Source organism: Neocloeon triangulifer, unplaced genomic scaffold, assembly GCF_031216515.1.
Source record: "Neocloeon triangulifer isolate White Clay Creek 2 clone unplaced genomic scaffold, ASM3121651v1 ptg000011l, whole genome shotgun sequence".
NCBI classification, from domain to species: domain Eukaryota; kingdom Metazoa; phylum Arthropoda; class Insecta; order Ephemeroptera; family Baetidae; genus Neocloeon; species Neocloeon triangulifer.
The window spans coordinates 1,102,908-1,120,002 of NW_026775553.1; the positions used below are offsets into that span (position 1 = coordinate 1,102,908).

Genomic DNA, 17,095 nt, shown 5'->3' on the forward strand with positions numbered 1-17,095 from the left:
ATATTGAGCGTTTGGCACATTCTGTTATTCCTTCAATTGTTGGAAACAATTTTAAATTAAATTTTATGGAGGGAAGTCTTTTTTTCGTTTGTCCTCTCTTGCAAATTGTAACTTTTTTCTTCCTTTTATATTTACTTGCAAATGCATCTGGAGTCAACTATGTAAATAAACATTGAACACTAATATAGCTGCTGCTCAAAAATTCATAAATTATTTATCCCGTACAAAACTTGATGATGAAAATCATCAAAAAATCGCCAGAATGACACTCACGGACGTGATCAATTGATAATTGAAACAAAAAACTTTTCTGCCGCACTTTTGCAAGGCAGCAAAAAATTGGGAAACAAAACAAAGTGCTGCGCGCACCAAAACGTGCCTGCAACAAAGAATTGGATTCGATTTATAGGGAAGCAGGGCGTGTAAAAAGAGTCGACAGCACTCCAAGACCTGCGTGGGCTTGCTTGTGCATTGCTTTTCAGTCATAAGCAATAAAATGGTACATTTCTCGGGGGCGGACGTGCCCTCTCGAGCTGCGCACTCGATATTATTCAATATCATTAACCGGCCCCGGTGAAGAGGCCGCCGTGCTCGAGTCCTGCGTTCGGCCTCTCTCGGCAGCCACACAATGCAATCCAACAACCAAGCTTTTGTCGAAGCAGACCTTTTGCAAATATTATTCAGCCCAATTTCGCTTTGAGCGTGCTTCAGATTTATATGCATTTGTTGGGGAGAAAAAAGAAGCAGGAAGAAATAAATATAAAAATTTCTCTATTTCTGCAAACAACGCTTTCCGTCGCGTGCACACGCATGACATGTTTGCTTTTCTTCAACATTTGTCTTGTGTAACACATGTGCAGAGCAAAGGTTTGCATAAATATTGCTTGAGTTATTTTAGACAAATATTTTAAGAGTTCAAACAATGTGACACTTTTATAGCATAAAAATAAGTTTTTCTTAAAATCCAAATTTGCCTGAATTTTTGTCATTAAACAATATCAATAGCAATTATTATTTAAAGAAGATACAAAGAAATTAAGAATGTTCTACAAATATTAAATCAATTCAAGAGAAAAGATTTAAAATGATACAAATATAAATAAAATCATTGAGAAAATCGCGAATTTAAGAAGAAAAATTCAAGAAGAATCGATCTCGGGCGGCCGCGTTCGACCTCGGGCGGCCGCGATCGACCTCGGGCGGCCGCGATCGACCTCGGGCGGCCGCGATCGACCTCGGGCGGCCGCGATCCACCTCGGGCGGCCGCGATCCACCTCGGGCGGCCGCGATCCACCTCGGGCGGCCGCGATCGACCTCGGGCGGCCGCGATCGACCTCGGGCGGCCGCGATCGACCTCGGGCGGCCGCGATCGACCTCGGGCGGCCGCGATCCACCTCGGGCGGCCGCGATCCACCTCGGGCGGCCGCGATCCACCTCGGGCGGCCGCGATCCACCTCGGGCGGCCGCGATCGACCTCGGGCGGCCGCGTTCGACCTCGGGCGGCCGCGATCGACCTCGGGCGGCCGCGATCGACCTCGGGCGGCCGCGATCCACCTCGGGCGGCCGCGATCGACCTCGGGCGGCCGCGATCGACCTCGGGCGGCCGCGATCCACCTCGGGCGGCCGCGATCGACCTCGGGCGGCCGCGATCCACCTCGGGCGGCCGCGATCGACCTCGGGCGGCCGCGAGCGACCAAATAAAATATGCATATCACCAAAATCTTAGAGCAGCTTAATTTACAAATGAAAATCGCTACAATAAAACTGTTCTTCGGTGCATTCTACTTTTTGTAATGGAAACACTTACGCAAGCAAGCGTTTTGCAAGTCTGTTGTTTCCACAATGAAGTGAATAAATTGCTCCTTCTCACGGTGTTTGTGCCAAGATAGTGCGGCGGGATAGATACGGCGGCATTAACCCCCGAAACTGCTCCATTTAGCCGGAACTCCACCTTTCTGTGCTCAGAAGTTGTGCGTCAGGACATTAGCCGCTGGCGGGCTGCAAACGCGCACCGACAAACAAGCCTCAGAACTTGTGTTGCTCTCATACATGGGCGCAGCGCATTGTCTGCAAGTTTAATTAAATTTCATTGTACAACTAACTCGAGCATAAAACTTGAGAGGGCCTCCGGTGCGTGCGAGTGCCGCGCTTAAACGTAACGGCGCTTTCATTTTTTAGCCGGCCCGCGCGCGCATGCAAATTCGGAAACCGCCGCGCTGCGTTTCTCGCATTCCTCGGCAAAAGATGGCAAATATGGGCGAACGTGCGGAAATAAATTGCTGCGTTTAATTGCGCACGGTCTTGGCGCCGCCCTCATTAATATTCGCGCCGAGTTGCCTAGGATGGGGTCCACTTTGGAGGAATAATCTGGCCTCATTAATCCGCGCGCAGCACATCCGACGCCGTTACCACCGCAAACTGCTGCTTGCTGTCCTGCCGACGATTTTTCTTGATGGACTCTCGCACATTTCAGTTCATCCCGGCGCAATTAAATATCAGAATTTAAATGATGTAATTGAAGGAAAATAAGTTTAATTCCAAATGTTTGGGGCAATATCGGAAAATTATTGGCACAAATCCCAAAAGATGTGATATTTTTTGACCTGCTAATTGTATAATTAAGGATCAGTGAAATCAAGATCTATAATCTATAAAAATCAATTTAAATAATATGTATTAATTCCTCATCCAAATCCTTCTGGGTTAAACATTATGGCAATTTTTTATGTTCAAACTCGAGCTTTTCCTCTAAATTTATTTATTTTTATTCATTTATTCTCCTTTCCATCTCCTTAAATTCAGATGTATGTCCTAAAAATAGACAAAGCCCCTGTACTCACAGATGTATGCAACCTGCTGCGCATGTCAGGCGAACTGTTTGCCTAAATTTATTCTTCAGAACTTTCTATTTATGTAAAAGGTGGCAATCATATTTTTATGTTTTTGCTTGATTTTTTTTTGCTCGTTAGCTCTAATTTGGAAATTCATCCCTTTTTCTCTTTACTCATTAGTTCAAGCGACTTTCACTTTTGTTGTTTCCTTGTTTATTTTCAAACTCTTATTTCTGCGAAGTCCCTTTGCTGTTTGTCGCTTTGGAAAGCTCGATAATTTGGCCCCGACAACAATTGCCTTTAAGGACTTCTTATTGACATAGTCAAATCAAGTCCTTGCAACAATATAAACAGATTTTTGCGATTGTTGAAAGACAATTGGAAATTTTAATCACCATTGTTGTAAAGACTTGATTTGACTATGTCAATAAGGAGTCCTTAAAAACACGCCCGAGTGACACTTTTGCCTCGGCACGCCGTGTGTAAATTACAATTTCTGCCGCGAGTTATTTGCTCAGACGTTTGATGGGCTGCATTATGAAGACGAAGAAGTCTGACACGCCACTTTTACAATACAGCTGGCGTTTTGGGACCCGCCGTCGTTTTATATGAGTTTCCGTCCGTGATGCATGTGCCAACCCTGCTCCGCCAGTTCAATCTAAAAACCGAGGCAAAAAAAGGAGGAGGAGGCGAATACACAAGCGGGCGAGCAGGCGAATGTTTTGCGGAATACTAAAGAGAAGCTCTCGATATAATATTATTTTCCCGTTCGTGCCGTTTCCTTTTTCCACAGAGATGAAAGGAAAAGCAGAAAAGCAGCAGCAGCACAGAAAGGGGGCGAGGGAGAAATTGCAGCATAAATTAAAGCCGACGTTATTCCAGTCGCGCCTTTTTGCGAACTTCGTTGAATGGCAAAACACACGCGTGGTTTGGTCCGGGCCGAATGAAAATTTCCAACTCGTCTGATGTGAATCTTGTCTCTGGCATTGAAAACCTGCTGTGGGGGAGATAAAAAAGGTTCAAAATATGTGAATTCTCCCCCAATGTGATCAACATAATGAAAGATACTGATTGAAATCATCCCTGAGCTTTTTAATCAGACATGGATGTTGATCTATTTTATTCGAAAGTAAAAGCAAAATTATCAGCTGTCCCTGTGAGTAAATTTCACGCCAATGCAAAACACAAATTGAGAATGAAACGCGGTTTAATTATTATTGGGCTGTAAAATTTATTGTTGATTAAAGACGATTTATTGCCTTTTATCTCTGAATAAACTTCAAATTTGTTTTAGAATATTAAAAGCAAACCGGATTTTGGATTTGATTCTGAGAAATTCAAGAAAAATGTTGCTAAAAATGAATATATTCTATAATGTGAGCTGGAAAATAATAAAACTTCCAAGGCTATGCAGAATTGAAAATCATGCAAATATGAATAAAAAGTTCGCAGCAAGTTCTTGGTAAAATAGAAAAGAAGGTGAATCAATTGTGAAGCGTGTACGGTGGAAGAAATTGCTTCTTCTTTTTTGTTTCGAAATAATCCGTTTTATTAAAAAGAGCGCGCTGCAGCCGGAGGATTTGTAATGAGAACAAGACAAAGAGGCTGCCGACGATATTAAAATTTTGTTTGCTCAAAGCAGCAGCTAAATAAAGAGAGAAACTAGGACGATGTAATGAGTTCAAGTGGCACATTAATTAATTTGTGTGCAATATCGTCTCTCTCGCACTTCCATCTATTTAGTTGCAAAAGGTGTTTATTGATGTCTCAGTAGGGTAACTATACCCCATTCTTCGACATATCAAGAAAGTTTTACAATAACCATTAGCTTGGAGAGAGAAACTTACATTATCAATTGATTACAAAAAATTAGTTGAACACTTGAAAAACCAGAAAAAACACATTGATTGGGCAGAAAAACAAAATTTAACTTGAATTCAACACTTCGGCTGTCACTTAATCGGTTTCAACATTATCTTGAAAGTTCGTATCAAAGACTATCTTCGCATGATTCTCACTCAATCAGTCACTGTTGCTGCCAACACTTTCGCTGCTGCCACTGCTGCTATAGTCATCTGTTGATAAAGCAAGTACACGTTTTATACTAGGGTCCCTTTTCCATTCTCTGACTTCTTGTATGCTTTTACCCCATTTACGAGCTGTTAATTCTGTGTTTGACATTGACCTTGATTTAACTGGGGCCATTGGTGTGGATACCTTAATCATAAGCTCCGCACGAGGCGAAATGGGCAAATTTTGCGGGACGCTGCTCTTACTCTCTTCTGGAGGCAGGAATTTTTCCATCCACTCATCACTGTCCAGTGCCTCAAGAGGCACAACTTGTCCATTGACACTCAAACCCTGCCGCTGCACTTTCGTTGCGATGCCCTTCTCCGCAGCCTCTTTGCATGCCTTGACTATTTTGCGTCTCTCGCGCCTCTTTGCTGGGGACAGATCTTCCGAAACAAATATACCTGAGCCTTTAAGACGAGGTGCCAAGCGCACTGCTTGCTCTTTATCTACCTCATCCTTAAATCGAACCAAAATTGGGCGACTGGGGCCGTCGCGGCCGAAACGAGTTGCATGCTTAATTATCTCGTTTTGAGGACACTTTTTGGTTAGTCTCAATTGGTCGAACAGCACATTATCAACGGCCTCATTCAAATTTACTTCGGATGGAATTCCGAAAATAATTGCATTTTTGCTTCGCTTTTTTTCTTCCAACGCGGTCACTCTCTCAAATAGCTGGGAAATACAAGTGGCCAGTTTCTTATTCTCAGCCCAAAGAGCGTCAATCCTTTCAGCATCAGTCGTTAATTTTTCAAACTGGTCATCAAAGGTTTCTGGGCCAGGATTGCTTTCAATATCAGCACACGCAATAAGCAGAATCATAAAGTATGAGCCGACTCCCAAAAATGTAGTGACGAATGACCTCGGATTACATTGTTCGAAATTGCATAGCTTGCCTGTTATCAACTCGAGCGGTGTGTAGGTGCTGGACATTCCATGCGAGAATAGCAGGTACTGAGCAGGTTGGTGTGGCCCTACACGCCGAATTCTTCTTTTCGCCGCTCGGCTCGTTCGCTTCTCAATGCACCCAAAGTGCACCAGTAGACGCCAAACTGGGAAATCGGGCCCCCGGACAGAAGAGGCGCCGTCCGCGCCGTCCGGTTGCCAGAATCCGCAGCCTGGACCTTCATAGTCACCACTGTCAATTTGTCCCGTCAAAATTGGTCGCAAAACGGCTGTAAAGCTGATTAAAAGCAGCAGCCACTGCAGCGCGCGTGCAGCCATGTTCACTCCCACTCTCTCTCTCCAACTGCCTTCGGAGAATTATCATATGAAGAGTTGATGAACATTACAACAATTAAAGTTAACAATTTAAAAAAAGGAAAGTATTTCATAAATCAATAATTAAGCACTTTTGAATAAAAACACCTTTGTTTCTTCAGCAGAACTGCATGCCTGAAATCATTTAGCGCATCGGCAAACACGAGTTAGAATGCAATTAATGCATCACGGCGCCCTCTTTTAAATTATTACGCTTGGCCGGCCACAATGGCATGCATACAAAATTATCAGACGCGCCGCTCAATCCCATTAGCGCCGGGCATTGATACGTAGTGCTTAATTATGGCCGCACCTCCCTTTTTTGCCTCACTGCGCCGCGCAATTTGTTTCGTCCGTCCATCAATCTTTCAGCGAGTGATTTAGCTCCTGTTCGCGGTTTTATGCCGCCCTTTCAAAGCACCACTGTCGGCGATAATCGTTTCTCTTGGAAAGATAATTTTATCACCAGAATTTATTCCATTTTATTTTGACATATTATTGAATAAAATGATAATGATTACTTTACTAGAGAACATTAAATTTAATTAACCATTTGAATATTGCGAACTTGGCCACTTCAACACTTCTGACTTCCTCCATCAATATCACTTCCAGACAGTTTCATTGTGAGTTCTTCGGGTGGTTTGATTTTTGTACCGTGCTTAATTCCTTGTTATGGTTAAGTTTCTCTTAGTATTTTAGTCGTATAAAGTTAAAAATATTTAGAAGTTAGAAGGCACTAGCAACGCCGTGCTGAAAGAGAAGTTGAACACACTCGACGCTGTTGAATTTTTCTGCAGTTTGCAATGCTTCTCTTCCGACCCGACCGCGCAGCTCAATTAATCCACTTTCAATCACCAATCCAAGCATCTTGTGGTGATTCTTGCGAGAAGCTTTCTTAACAGCATGACTCATTTTATTATCATCCGCTCGACATTTTTGAATTAGACTGTTAGTGGAACACTTTTTTACGAGCGCAGAAAAGAGGAGCTCAAAATTTTTCTGAATCGCACCGGAAAGTATTTTTGTGATTTCTTTGATTTTTGAAAATTCAAAGCTTTCAAATGCGCCAAGATTCAAAAGTTTCAAGGCGATTTTTTCGCTGTTCCAACAAGCCTCTTTTAAAATTTGATAGCTATTTTCAAAATGAAATTTTAATTTGCTGCCATTGTTGCTGAAGGATATTTGGTTCTCAAAAAGCGAGAACATGGTTGACAGGTTTTCGCTGATGAAAATTTCAAAAATCGTTTCTCTGGTAATGTTCTCACTTAAAACTTTGAACAATGAATTCAAAATTGGAGTTTCTTCATCTCTCAACTTGGATATTTTCATTTCCACAAATTTTCTAACTTGTCTGTATTTTTGTTCCAATAAATCCAAAGGCATTCCATCATTATTTAATATTTCTTCCTTCAGGCATTCAATGTAATTTTGAGCAGCGAGAAATTCCGCGAACGTTTGGTGCACAAAAACGATGTTTCCATCAATCAGAGTCACGATTCCATTGCGGGGATATTTCAAGTCCTTTACACTCTTGTTATTTAGATATGAAAGTGAAATGGTTTGCAGTTCTTTCTCACAATATTCAAATTCCATCTCGTACCTACGACTCCCGTATATGTAATCTACAGCAAGCATTTCACTTATTTTCTTCTTGACAATTTTCTCGTAAATGTTAAACAAGTTTTGAGAATCGTTTCCCAAAAATGATTCTTCTAATTGAGCGATCATTGTCAAGTGAAGAGGATTGCTCATGACATCGTCAGATCCGTTGTTTTCAAAGTTTTTGATCAACCTCTTGCATTCATCGGCATCCCTTTTTGAAGTCATCTTCAAAAGGTCAGTTTGATTTTCTGCATCAAGGGGCAAAATTCTGGCTTCGCAGATTTTCTGCCAATCGCCCAGTTTCGTCCTTATCGCAACTTCTTCTTGCGGTCGCGTCGAAATCCAAATCGGAATTTCTCTTTCAACCGCTTTTTGTAGCAAATTTAGCACCGCATCCCTTCGAAAGGGGCAAATCTCGTCAAATCCGTCAAACATCAGAATGATTTTTTTCTCCATGATTAAAAATTCAATTTCTTTCTCATCAACTCGAGTTGCAGATGAAATCACAGTGACCAAGGAAGGAGACACTTTTTTATTTGGAAGAAGACTTAAGACGTCTTGCAAAAGGCTGATTTTGAAAACCTTGACCCTGCAAAGTCTCCTTTGAAGTTCAAGAGCGATTTCGCTCATCACGGTCGTCTTTCCTGAGCCCGAAAGGGACGACAAAAGCCAAATAGGATTCTTCTCCACTTCCATCGCTTCTTCAATTAGCTTTTCTAAATACACACGATCAAAAGAATCGTCGACTTTTATTCTGAAGTTTGGTTTGACGAATGTCCGCGCGAAATGCAGCGAGTACGGCAAAGTAGAGACAAGCATCGTTTGCGGGATAATTTCTTTCCTATCTTCATTTGATTGAACGAGCAGGTCGTCCAGGCATTCCTGAAGACTCCTCTCGCCTTTTATTTCCATGCTCACTAAAACCTCTAAAAGTTTTGGCAAAAGATCTGAAACGTTTCGCAAAACAAAAAATAAAGTTGTAAAAATGATTGTTTATGTAAATTAGACCTTTGTTTCGAAGAATAAAAATCATCCAGCCGCTGTGAGGGGTCGCCTTTCGAAATTTTATTTTTGGTTGGTTTGATAGTGTCTAAAATTTAACGCATCAGTACATAAATATATTTCAATGATTTAAAAATTACCCCTGCAGCGTCCCCAGCCGCTGTCCCTACGTCAATCAGGAAGAAAAGCTTCGGTTTTCCCCGCCACTCTTTTGACTCTGAGCCAAGAAGCGAGTGAATCAACTCGCCGATCGGTTTTTGCTCATTTCCACTCAGGTTTACGCAAACTTGATTCTCCTTATTTTCTGTGACTTGAGCAAAAAAGAAGGCTGCGAAGCATCCGTACTCGATCCACGATTTTTCCGCTGAAAATATTTTGTTAAGGAACTTGAAAAAATTATAATTATATTTCTCACTCAATTCCTGAAAGTACTTCTTTACAACTTGAGAGTCTAATTTTATTTTTTTAGTCTCAAATCCAAGATTTTCAGAGAGAATGAATTCTAATTCTTCAGTCTCGTTTCCTTGATGAAATATCGCTGCCAGTTTTCCTCTGAAAATGGATTTTGAGTGCGGATTCATCCAATCAAATTCAATTGTAGATTGCACCTGGCCTGATCTGAAGATCGCTGCTTTGCAACTACAAATAACTTCAGTAAAAAAAAAAAAAAAATAATGAAAATAAAAATCTGACCAGTTTTCCATTACAGAAAATTTGAAGATTCTGTCATGAGGAAACATTTTGGTTTCCATTGTTTGTTCCATTTGCTTTCCATTAATGAAAGTAAGTTTAGTTGCCCATTTGTGAGTTCTATTTTGAATTCCGGTGGAGAAATGAGCAATGCTCTCGTTCTCTCTCATCAGATTGAGCTGTTCACACAAACACTGAACAAGCCAAGTCCCCTTATCTTTATCTCGGCCTGCGTTTGTTGCTAAAAAGACATTTCTTAGTAATGGTTCAGAACTTTAAAAAATCCAAGTCACTTTCAACAGTTGAGTAGAAAATGACCGTGTTGTGCATTTTTGGCTCAAACGAAACTTTGCTTGAATAGTTTTTTGTCGTGTCTTGGTTTTCTGTAGGATTTGAATCTCCAATATCAAGTCCGCCTCTGCACGGCTGCAAGTGGGAATCAAGGTGATGTTTACCAAAAATATTTATTAAAAAAAAAAAAAAATTATCAACATACCCCAAGGAATATGAGCCGCAAGCTATTAGCAAATGTTTTTTCCAGTTTCCCAAACAATTGCTTTGTGTTGAATGAGTCGTAATCTTTCGGTCCTGGGCCGATATTTTCGTCTGTGTAAATCTTCCCCTCGGAACCTCCGTGCGACAAAATGATGAAAATAAACACCGATGGCTCTGCGTCTGTTTGCATTAAATAAGATCCAATTTTTCATGTACAAAATTTGTACCTTCTGAAGCAAAAAATTTCTTTAGAAGTTGCCCGTCGGCCAACAGAGCCAAAAGGTCCTCCTTCTTTGGCGACGGCAAATCTCTGAACCGGCAGTTTCGGTTTACAGCAAATGTTTTCCTCAGGTTCGCAACATCCTTGTCGTTTCCTGTCCGGGGCCAATCGTCTTCGCCGTCCTTGAAGTCGTAGTGGGCGACGAGCACGAACACGCTTTAAAAAGATAAATTTAATTTTAATCTGAAATAAATTATCGTGTTTCACTTTTCAGCGTTTTCGCGTCCGTCATCATTTTTGAAAAAGCCAAGCTTTGCAGCCCCATCAGGAGAGCCATTTTCATGCCCTGGTTGCAAAAATATTATTATTGGCTTTTAATAAATGTAATTCAATGTACAAACCTTCGATTAACGCTTTATTTAATGTTTCGCTAAGTGTCATTTTTATTCAGTGATGATCAAATGCACATTGAAATAACGGAGAGCAGCAATTCATCTGGAAAATTTAATAATTGTTTAAGATTAAATTTGTAAATTTATGGTGATTTGAATTGAAAAGAGAGCAGGATATTGTTTTTTCTTAAACAATAAAAGCTCACAAAAACCCATTGAGGAAAAGTCGAATTTAAATTCAAATCACTACGATTCGACCCTCGATCGTGAACTTCTACTAAAAAATTTTAAATTTTTATTTATTGAATTAATAATACAATTATTGGTTAATGTGAAGAGAATTAAAATTGTAAAAACAAAAGATACACTTTTGAAAGGAACATATTGCATAAAAAAAATAATAAATCAATAAAAATTATAAAAAAAATTGAATCTGAGCTGCTATTTATTTATTTATTTAAACTTTTAAATAAAACTTCTAAAACTTTTAAATATCTCTATAATTTTATCGTAAATGTTTTAGTTATAAAAAAGAGCTAAAAATGGCCAAGCACTTTAAACCTTAGGATTTATCTCTTTTGAACTAAAATAATTTAACATCGCCGTTGTTGCGGTTATCTCGTCAAAATGCTATTAGATAAAAATGCGAGACCGCCTTGTTTAAAATAATACTGCATGTGTGTGAGTTGAAGATGTGAAATGGAGACAAGAAGAAGCTTTCGAGATAATATTTCTTCAAGCGTCGTTGAAAATTAGTTTGGTGCATAATATGGCGTCATTTTATATCAATTTCATTGTAGATAAAAAAAAATTGGATTTAAAATGCATGAATAATAACTCCAGGGCTATTTTATATAATTAATTTTATATCCAAATTAACTTCCTTTAAACCACGATCAATATTTCGTTTATATTTTTTGATGCAGAGCTGAAATTTTCTTAGTAATTTTAGATCTCGAAATGAACTCGATTACACGGGTCACAAGTGATTTATTTCGTGGAAATATTAAATTAATTCTACAATTTTTTCTTACCATCAGTCCATCGTCGCGCCTCTACAGAAGTTCCCTGTCAGATCAATGTCGAGCACAAAATGATAATGATTGAGATGAGTGCAATTTTTTATAGTTGAGACTAATCTTATCTGATCAAAGATGGAAAGTCTAACTTTACTGCGTCATTTGGAGTGTGCTACGGATTATAATTTTATTTAATATCTAGCTCAATTACTACAATTGCATAATTTTATAATTAGAACATGAATTTTCATAAACTACCGTGAAATAAAATAAATGCGGGAAAGCTGCATTATTTCTTTTTTTCCTTTTTTGTTTTATTAAAATGATCTATTGCTGACTTGAAGTTACGTCAAAATACTTAGAGCACCCATGTAAATCTGTTGCGTGTTTGAAACAGACTAAAGTAGAAATTTCTGGAGCGCAAATTAACAAATTAATGTGGAAACATTTGATTAAACTAGCTTATAATCTACTGCAAATTTATTACAAAACTCTCTGATTATTTAAACGCCTCTTGAAACAGGGCCATTTGTGATATTGAAAAATGTAGTTTCAAAAACCCAACTTGTAAGAATCTAAAAAATCACATTACAAATAACCAGTTAGTATAAAAAATTTAAAAATGTGAATTTTCAAATTTAGTTTCTCACTTTAATTTAAACGTTGAATTGAAATATCGAATTATCTTTATGTTTCGTTTCTTTTCTATAAGTTTCTTTATTTAAAATTAAAAAAATTGTCGATATAAATAACAATATATATTTTGAAAAATGAAGATTAATTTTAAAATTGTATTGTTTCAGCTGGCGAAAACCCGGCGGCGATGCAAACTGGCGGTCGCGGCTTGTCGTGGCTGCGGTCGCCGTCGGTGTGGCTGCTGGTGGGGTGCGTGGTGCTGACCGTGTCGGCGGGCCGGGGGTTGGAGGCGGCCCCGAGCAGGACTCAGACAGTGCTCCTCTGAACGGCCCCCGCCGCCTCTCGAAACAGTTTTTGTGATAATTGTGATGATGTGACGAAGTGGAAGGCGAACTCGACACACCAGCCGATCTCTTATTAAACCATTTATCATCCGCGCGCCTGCAGAAAATCATATTTTTATCCCCATCCGTTTTTTATCTCGCTGACCTTCCGAGGCCGCCGAAACTTGGCCCGGCCGGCCGACGGATGGATAAGTAAGTATCACTCCCTGTCACTTTTTATCACTCGCCACGCCAAACATGTATTTCGCCAAGTTCTTCTTCTTCTTTGTGATATTTGCCCGCCTTCGTTTCTCTTGGGACTTTGCGCTTCCTTTTTTCGCCGCTTCCTTTGTTCAAGAAACGCTCTTTTTTCTAATTTTTCTGACAGCAAAAAAGTAACAATAAAAAAATTGTTTCGGAATCTTTCTGTACATAATAGAAATTTCAACTAAAAAAAATATATTTGCAGAAAATTTCATCAAAATTTACAGATAAAATGAGTTAATAAAACACAATTTCACATTAAAATTGTGGCCTCTGGATAAAGGTAGATTGATTTTGTATGATCTGAAACTAAAATAAAACTCAACTTTTTTTCAATGAATTATGTCAACAGACAATCAACTCCAATTTAAAATAAATTACTTTATCTAAAATCCTTTCATCTAAATAAAAAAAAAATAAAATTTAAGTTATTTCTTACGAGCAATTCATTCAAAGTAGCTTTTTATGCCTTAAAAGAGAGTTTTTTTTTTTATAAATAATAAAACATTATCTTTCTTCTGTAACGGCCAATTCGGAAACACGCTCGGCGTCAATAATAAGTTTCCCTTACTTGAGTTACGGCCATCGAGCTGCTGCCCTCATTATTATTTATGAAGACAAAAGTCGGGAATAAAATCCATTTCCATACGCATAATAAATCTTTTACGGCTAAATACGCTCTCTGGCCATAAAAAACTTTCTCTCTTGTGTACTTTCGCATGTGTTTCATGTGAGCATCCAATGTGCAAAATAAATAGTGTTCGCCCAACAGTAACCATTGATTTACGGCGGATTCTGTGCCTGCCCCACTTTTTAACTCCCGCGGAATGCTGTTTATTGCCACTTTTTACTGTCATTGCATTACAACGACTTCTTCTTCGTGCTCACAATAAATCCACTTCAAAAGAAGTCGCCCTATCGCTGATCGTAAAATTTCAATTTCGATCCAGAGCGATTTTTTTTGTTCCACTAGGTGAAAAAAAAAACTGCGGATATGTTGAAATCAGTTTATTTCTTTCGTGAGTGAGTTTTCCCTCGAGCGAGCATAAACTCAAGACTCGAGTCGGATAAAAAAATAAACAGGGCTAAGTTGGGCTCAAGTTTCGCGTGCCCGAAATTGTTTCACTCGCGCGCACAGTCGGAGCAAGGGTCGCCGTTATTGATCAGAAATATTGTTCTCCATTTATCAGAATTCCCTTATTTAACTAAGAATAGATGCAAGAGTAAGGAAATTTTAAACTTTTATTACCTAACAAAACTTTATTAAAGCGGGAAACCGATATTATGTATTCCTCAATGTAAAAAAGACCAAATTTCTAGACCAAAAAGCCAAAATTACAAAAAAAAATTATTATTTTCAGAACACTATTGGTTCATTTGGGAGTTCACTTTTTCCCGCCAAACAAATTTGAACCTCAAGGGTAGTTAATCCTGGTCGCAAATCACTAAATTAAGCTTAAACAGAAAATATTGTTAAAAATTCCTCCTCCCCCCATCAAGTTTTAAACGATTTTGGCGCGAAAACGTGTTATCTGACTTATCTGGGAAGAACCATTAAAGCTGCACATTTTTTTTTTATCTCAATTTCGATTTTGTATGTTAAATTTTTGACATTTTAAAACTCAGGACTAAAATAAAAAGTTCCCATTTAAGATCTACTTATTGGCAAAAGTCAAATCAAGTCTTTAAAATAATAGGGGCTGTTTTTGGCAGTAAAAATCATTAGAAATTTTAAGTACCACTGTTTTAATTACTTAATTTGACAATGACAAAGAATTTCTTAGTAATTTACTTTATTTTACCTTCAATTATCCTTTTAAATTTTCAGATGTAAATAAATTTCCGACGAAAACAATTTCTGTTCAATGAGGGTTTCCCGCCTAGAACCGGCGGCTCTTTGCTCTCGCGTGCAACTCTCAGTATTCTGAATATTTATTTTGGTCCGCGTGTGTGTTCGCAGAAGGGCTCATCCACCCCAGCATCTGAATCCCGAATCGACTTTTTGTTTTAGTTTTAAACGAGGAAGACGACGCGGAGTTATTGACTTTATGGCAGCATCCGCGGTGTTTTGTCAAGACGGAGAGGAGCTGGCTCGGAATCGGCCCAGGGCAAAGTGGCGACGATATTGTCTCGTAAATACACACTTGAGTGAAAGCAGCGGTAACTTTTATTAAGAGAGGCGAATTTCGCGACAGAGTTCATTCTCTGCATCAGAAAATGGAACAGTTTCAGCCAAGATATATATAAATAAGGGAATTGTTTGTACATAACTCGGTCGGGCCAACCTTGCCCACTTCCATCTTCTCTCTTCTCTCTCTCAGTTTTATGTTTACACATTCAATGTTAGAGCAGAGATATAAATATTATATAACTGTAAATACCTCTATTCCGTATCAAAAAAGATATATGAGTTGTGCAAATATACAAATATTTAAGCAGTGAGTGTTTCTATAAAAAAGAGCATCAAAAGAAGAGGAATTTATGTGCACAAAAGTGTTGGATTTATTAGGTAGTGCGCGAGTGTGAGGAAGAAAAGAGATTTTTTATCCGTCTTGTCGCTCTGCAATTTTCTCGCGGGTCGGATTTAATTCCATTAGGTGCGCGCAGGACATGTCACGCCGGTTTAATTAAATGACCTGTCCGACCTCCTTTGCTTATTTCTCAAAATGTCCTTCCGTTTGTGTATAATCTGGTGAAATGTCTAGCTCGGAGGGTGTGGAAAAAGTGCTCAAAATTTACCCAGTGTAGATAATAATCAATTAAAGAGGAATTCCGGTACATTTTTTCATTTCTGAATGTGAAAAAGGAATAAACTTGATGACCAACTATGAAATTAAAAACCAAACGTAAGATTCAAACAAGGAGTTTATTGGACTTTCATCTTTTCCCGCCAAACGAATTTGAACCTCAAATGGAGTTAGAGCTGATTGAATTTAGTTGAAAACAGCCAAAAAGCAATATCAACCCTCCCCATTACAAGGTTCAAATGTTTTTGGCGCGTAAACGCAATATTTGGTGCAAAATTTTAATTTTTTTAGTCAAGAATTGAACGTTTCAGTCGTGAAATTAGAAGGAAAGGAAAAAGTGCCGGTGTTTCTCTTTAATACAAACTCGTGCGATGAAAAGATTGTTTTTGTTGAACAGAATTTATAATATGAAATGCTTAATTTGTTGTTGTCACAAAGTGGCGGTGTTGGTTTTGCAACTCTAATGAAATCAAAGCCTGCTGCTGCGAATATACGTATCCATTAGCACAAACAAACAAACAGACACACGCGCCGACCGTATAAGAAACAAACTGCAGAAAGACCCTCATTCCCATCTTTGCTTGATTGTGTGCGTATTTAATATAAATAATGATGATGAAGACTTTAATTGTGAAGCAGCAACAGCCACTCGTCTCTCTGATAAAGTGCAGACACATTTACCAACAAAACACGCAAACAAACACGCAGGCGAGACAAATTCTGTTGTCATTTCACCACGCAACCCCCACCACTCGTCGTGACACAATTGTAATATTATTATAATATCGTTGTCAACGACAATTACGGAAAGCGACAAAATAAAAACATTGATCGTTATTGTATTTTATTAAATCATGCGCGTTTTATTAAAAATGTAAAACACCCACTAATTGGCAGTTTTTTTTATAATTCATATTGACAAATTTAGTTAAATTATTTGTACCCAAAACATGACAGATCAATCGGTTTTGATTAATGACTGCAGGATAAGTAGGCGTAATTCTGTTTTATTTTTCACTTTAATTATTAAATGCAATCAATCGTTTAAAACCAGCAGTTTCTATGAACACTTCACTTAATTACCTTTTAAATTTAAATGAAATAGATTTATTTTCACCCGCTCTCGCATGGCAAAATTAAGGATAGCGTTCCAGATGGAATTCCAACAGCACCAGATTCAGCAGCGAAAGTATTCAAGGATTTAATTGACCTACAATCCCGTGAAACACAAGGTAGGCTTTCCCACTTTGTAATTTCTCATTTATTTGATAATTTTTTTCTTTCATGATTATGCATTTTAATAAAGTCCAATGAAAAATAATTTGTCATATCTAAAACAATTTCAGTATATTTTCAAAAAATACAAAATATTTTAGTATTTCCACGTTTTTAGTTTTCTCCATTTTATAAAGTACTACTACTTTCGTAGTTATCAGTTAAGTTTAAATAATTTGAAATACATTTTAATTGATCAATTTTTATTGGAAATTGATATAAATAAACGAAGTCTAAAATAACAATAAAAACCCTCAAGCTTTAAT

The 17,095-nt window shown here is 38.5% G+C and overlaps 2 protein-coding genes across 4 annotated transcripts in view; one reads left to right on the top strand and one right to left on the bottom strand.

The window, feature by feature from the left end:
• Positions 1–16,419, top strand: part of LOC132195868 (zwei Ig domain protein zig-8-like) — a 66,270-nt gene extending 49,851 nt beyond the window's left edge. The window contains exons 6-7 of one of the 2 annotated variants that reach the window (XM_059618137.1): positions 12,388–12,756; positions 14,768–16,419. In XM_059618137.1, coding sequence (XP_059474120.1) covers positions 12,388–12,545 — 158 coding nt within the window. In that variant the 3' untranslated portion in view covers positions 12,546–12,756; positions 14,768–16,419. The remainder of the gene's footprint in view (positions 1–12,387; positions 12,757–14,767) is intronic. The other variant, XM_059618138.1, reaches the window with a different exon arrangement.
• Positions 6,655–11,675, bottom strand: LOC132195913 (uncharacterized). Of its 2 annotated transcripts, none has more exons than XM_059618210.1 (11): positions 11,600–11,675; positions 10,575–10,668; positions 10,441–10,519; positions 10,181–10,389; positions 9,955–10,127; positions 9,752–9,884; positions 9,462–9,699; positions 9,184–9,407; positions 8,909–9,132; positions 8,775–8,856; positions 6,655–8,713 (listed from the first exon to the last, which is right to left on the bottom strand). In XM_059618210.1, exons 2-11 carry the CDS (start codon positions 10,612–10,614, stop codon positions 6,891–6,893), a joined length of 3,225 nt encoding a protein of 1,074 aa, XP_059474193.1. In that variant the 5' UTR covers positions 10,615–10,668; positions 11,600–11,675; the 3' UTR covers positions 6,655–6,890. The 2 variants fall into 2 exon arrangements, with proteins under 2 accessions (XP_059474193.1, XP_059474192.1); XM_059618209.1 differs by having other exon boundaries at positions 9,955–10,133.
• Positions 16,420–17,095: the final 676 nt, after the last annotated feature.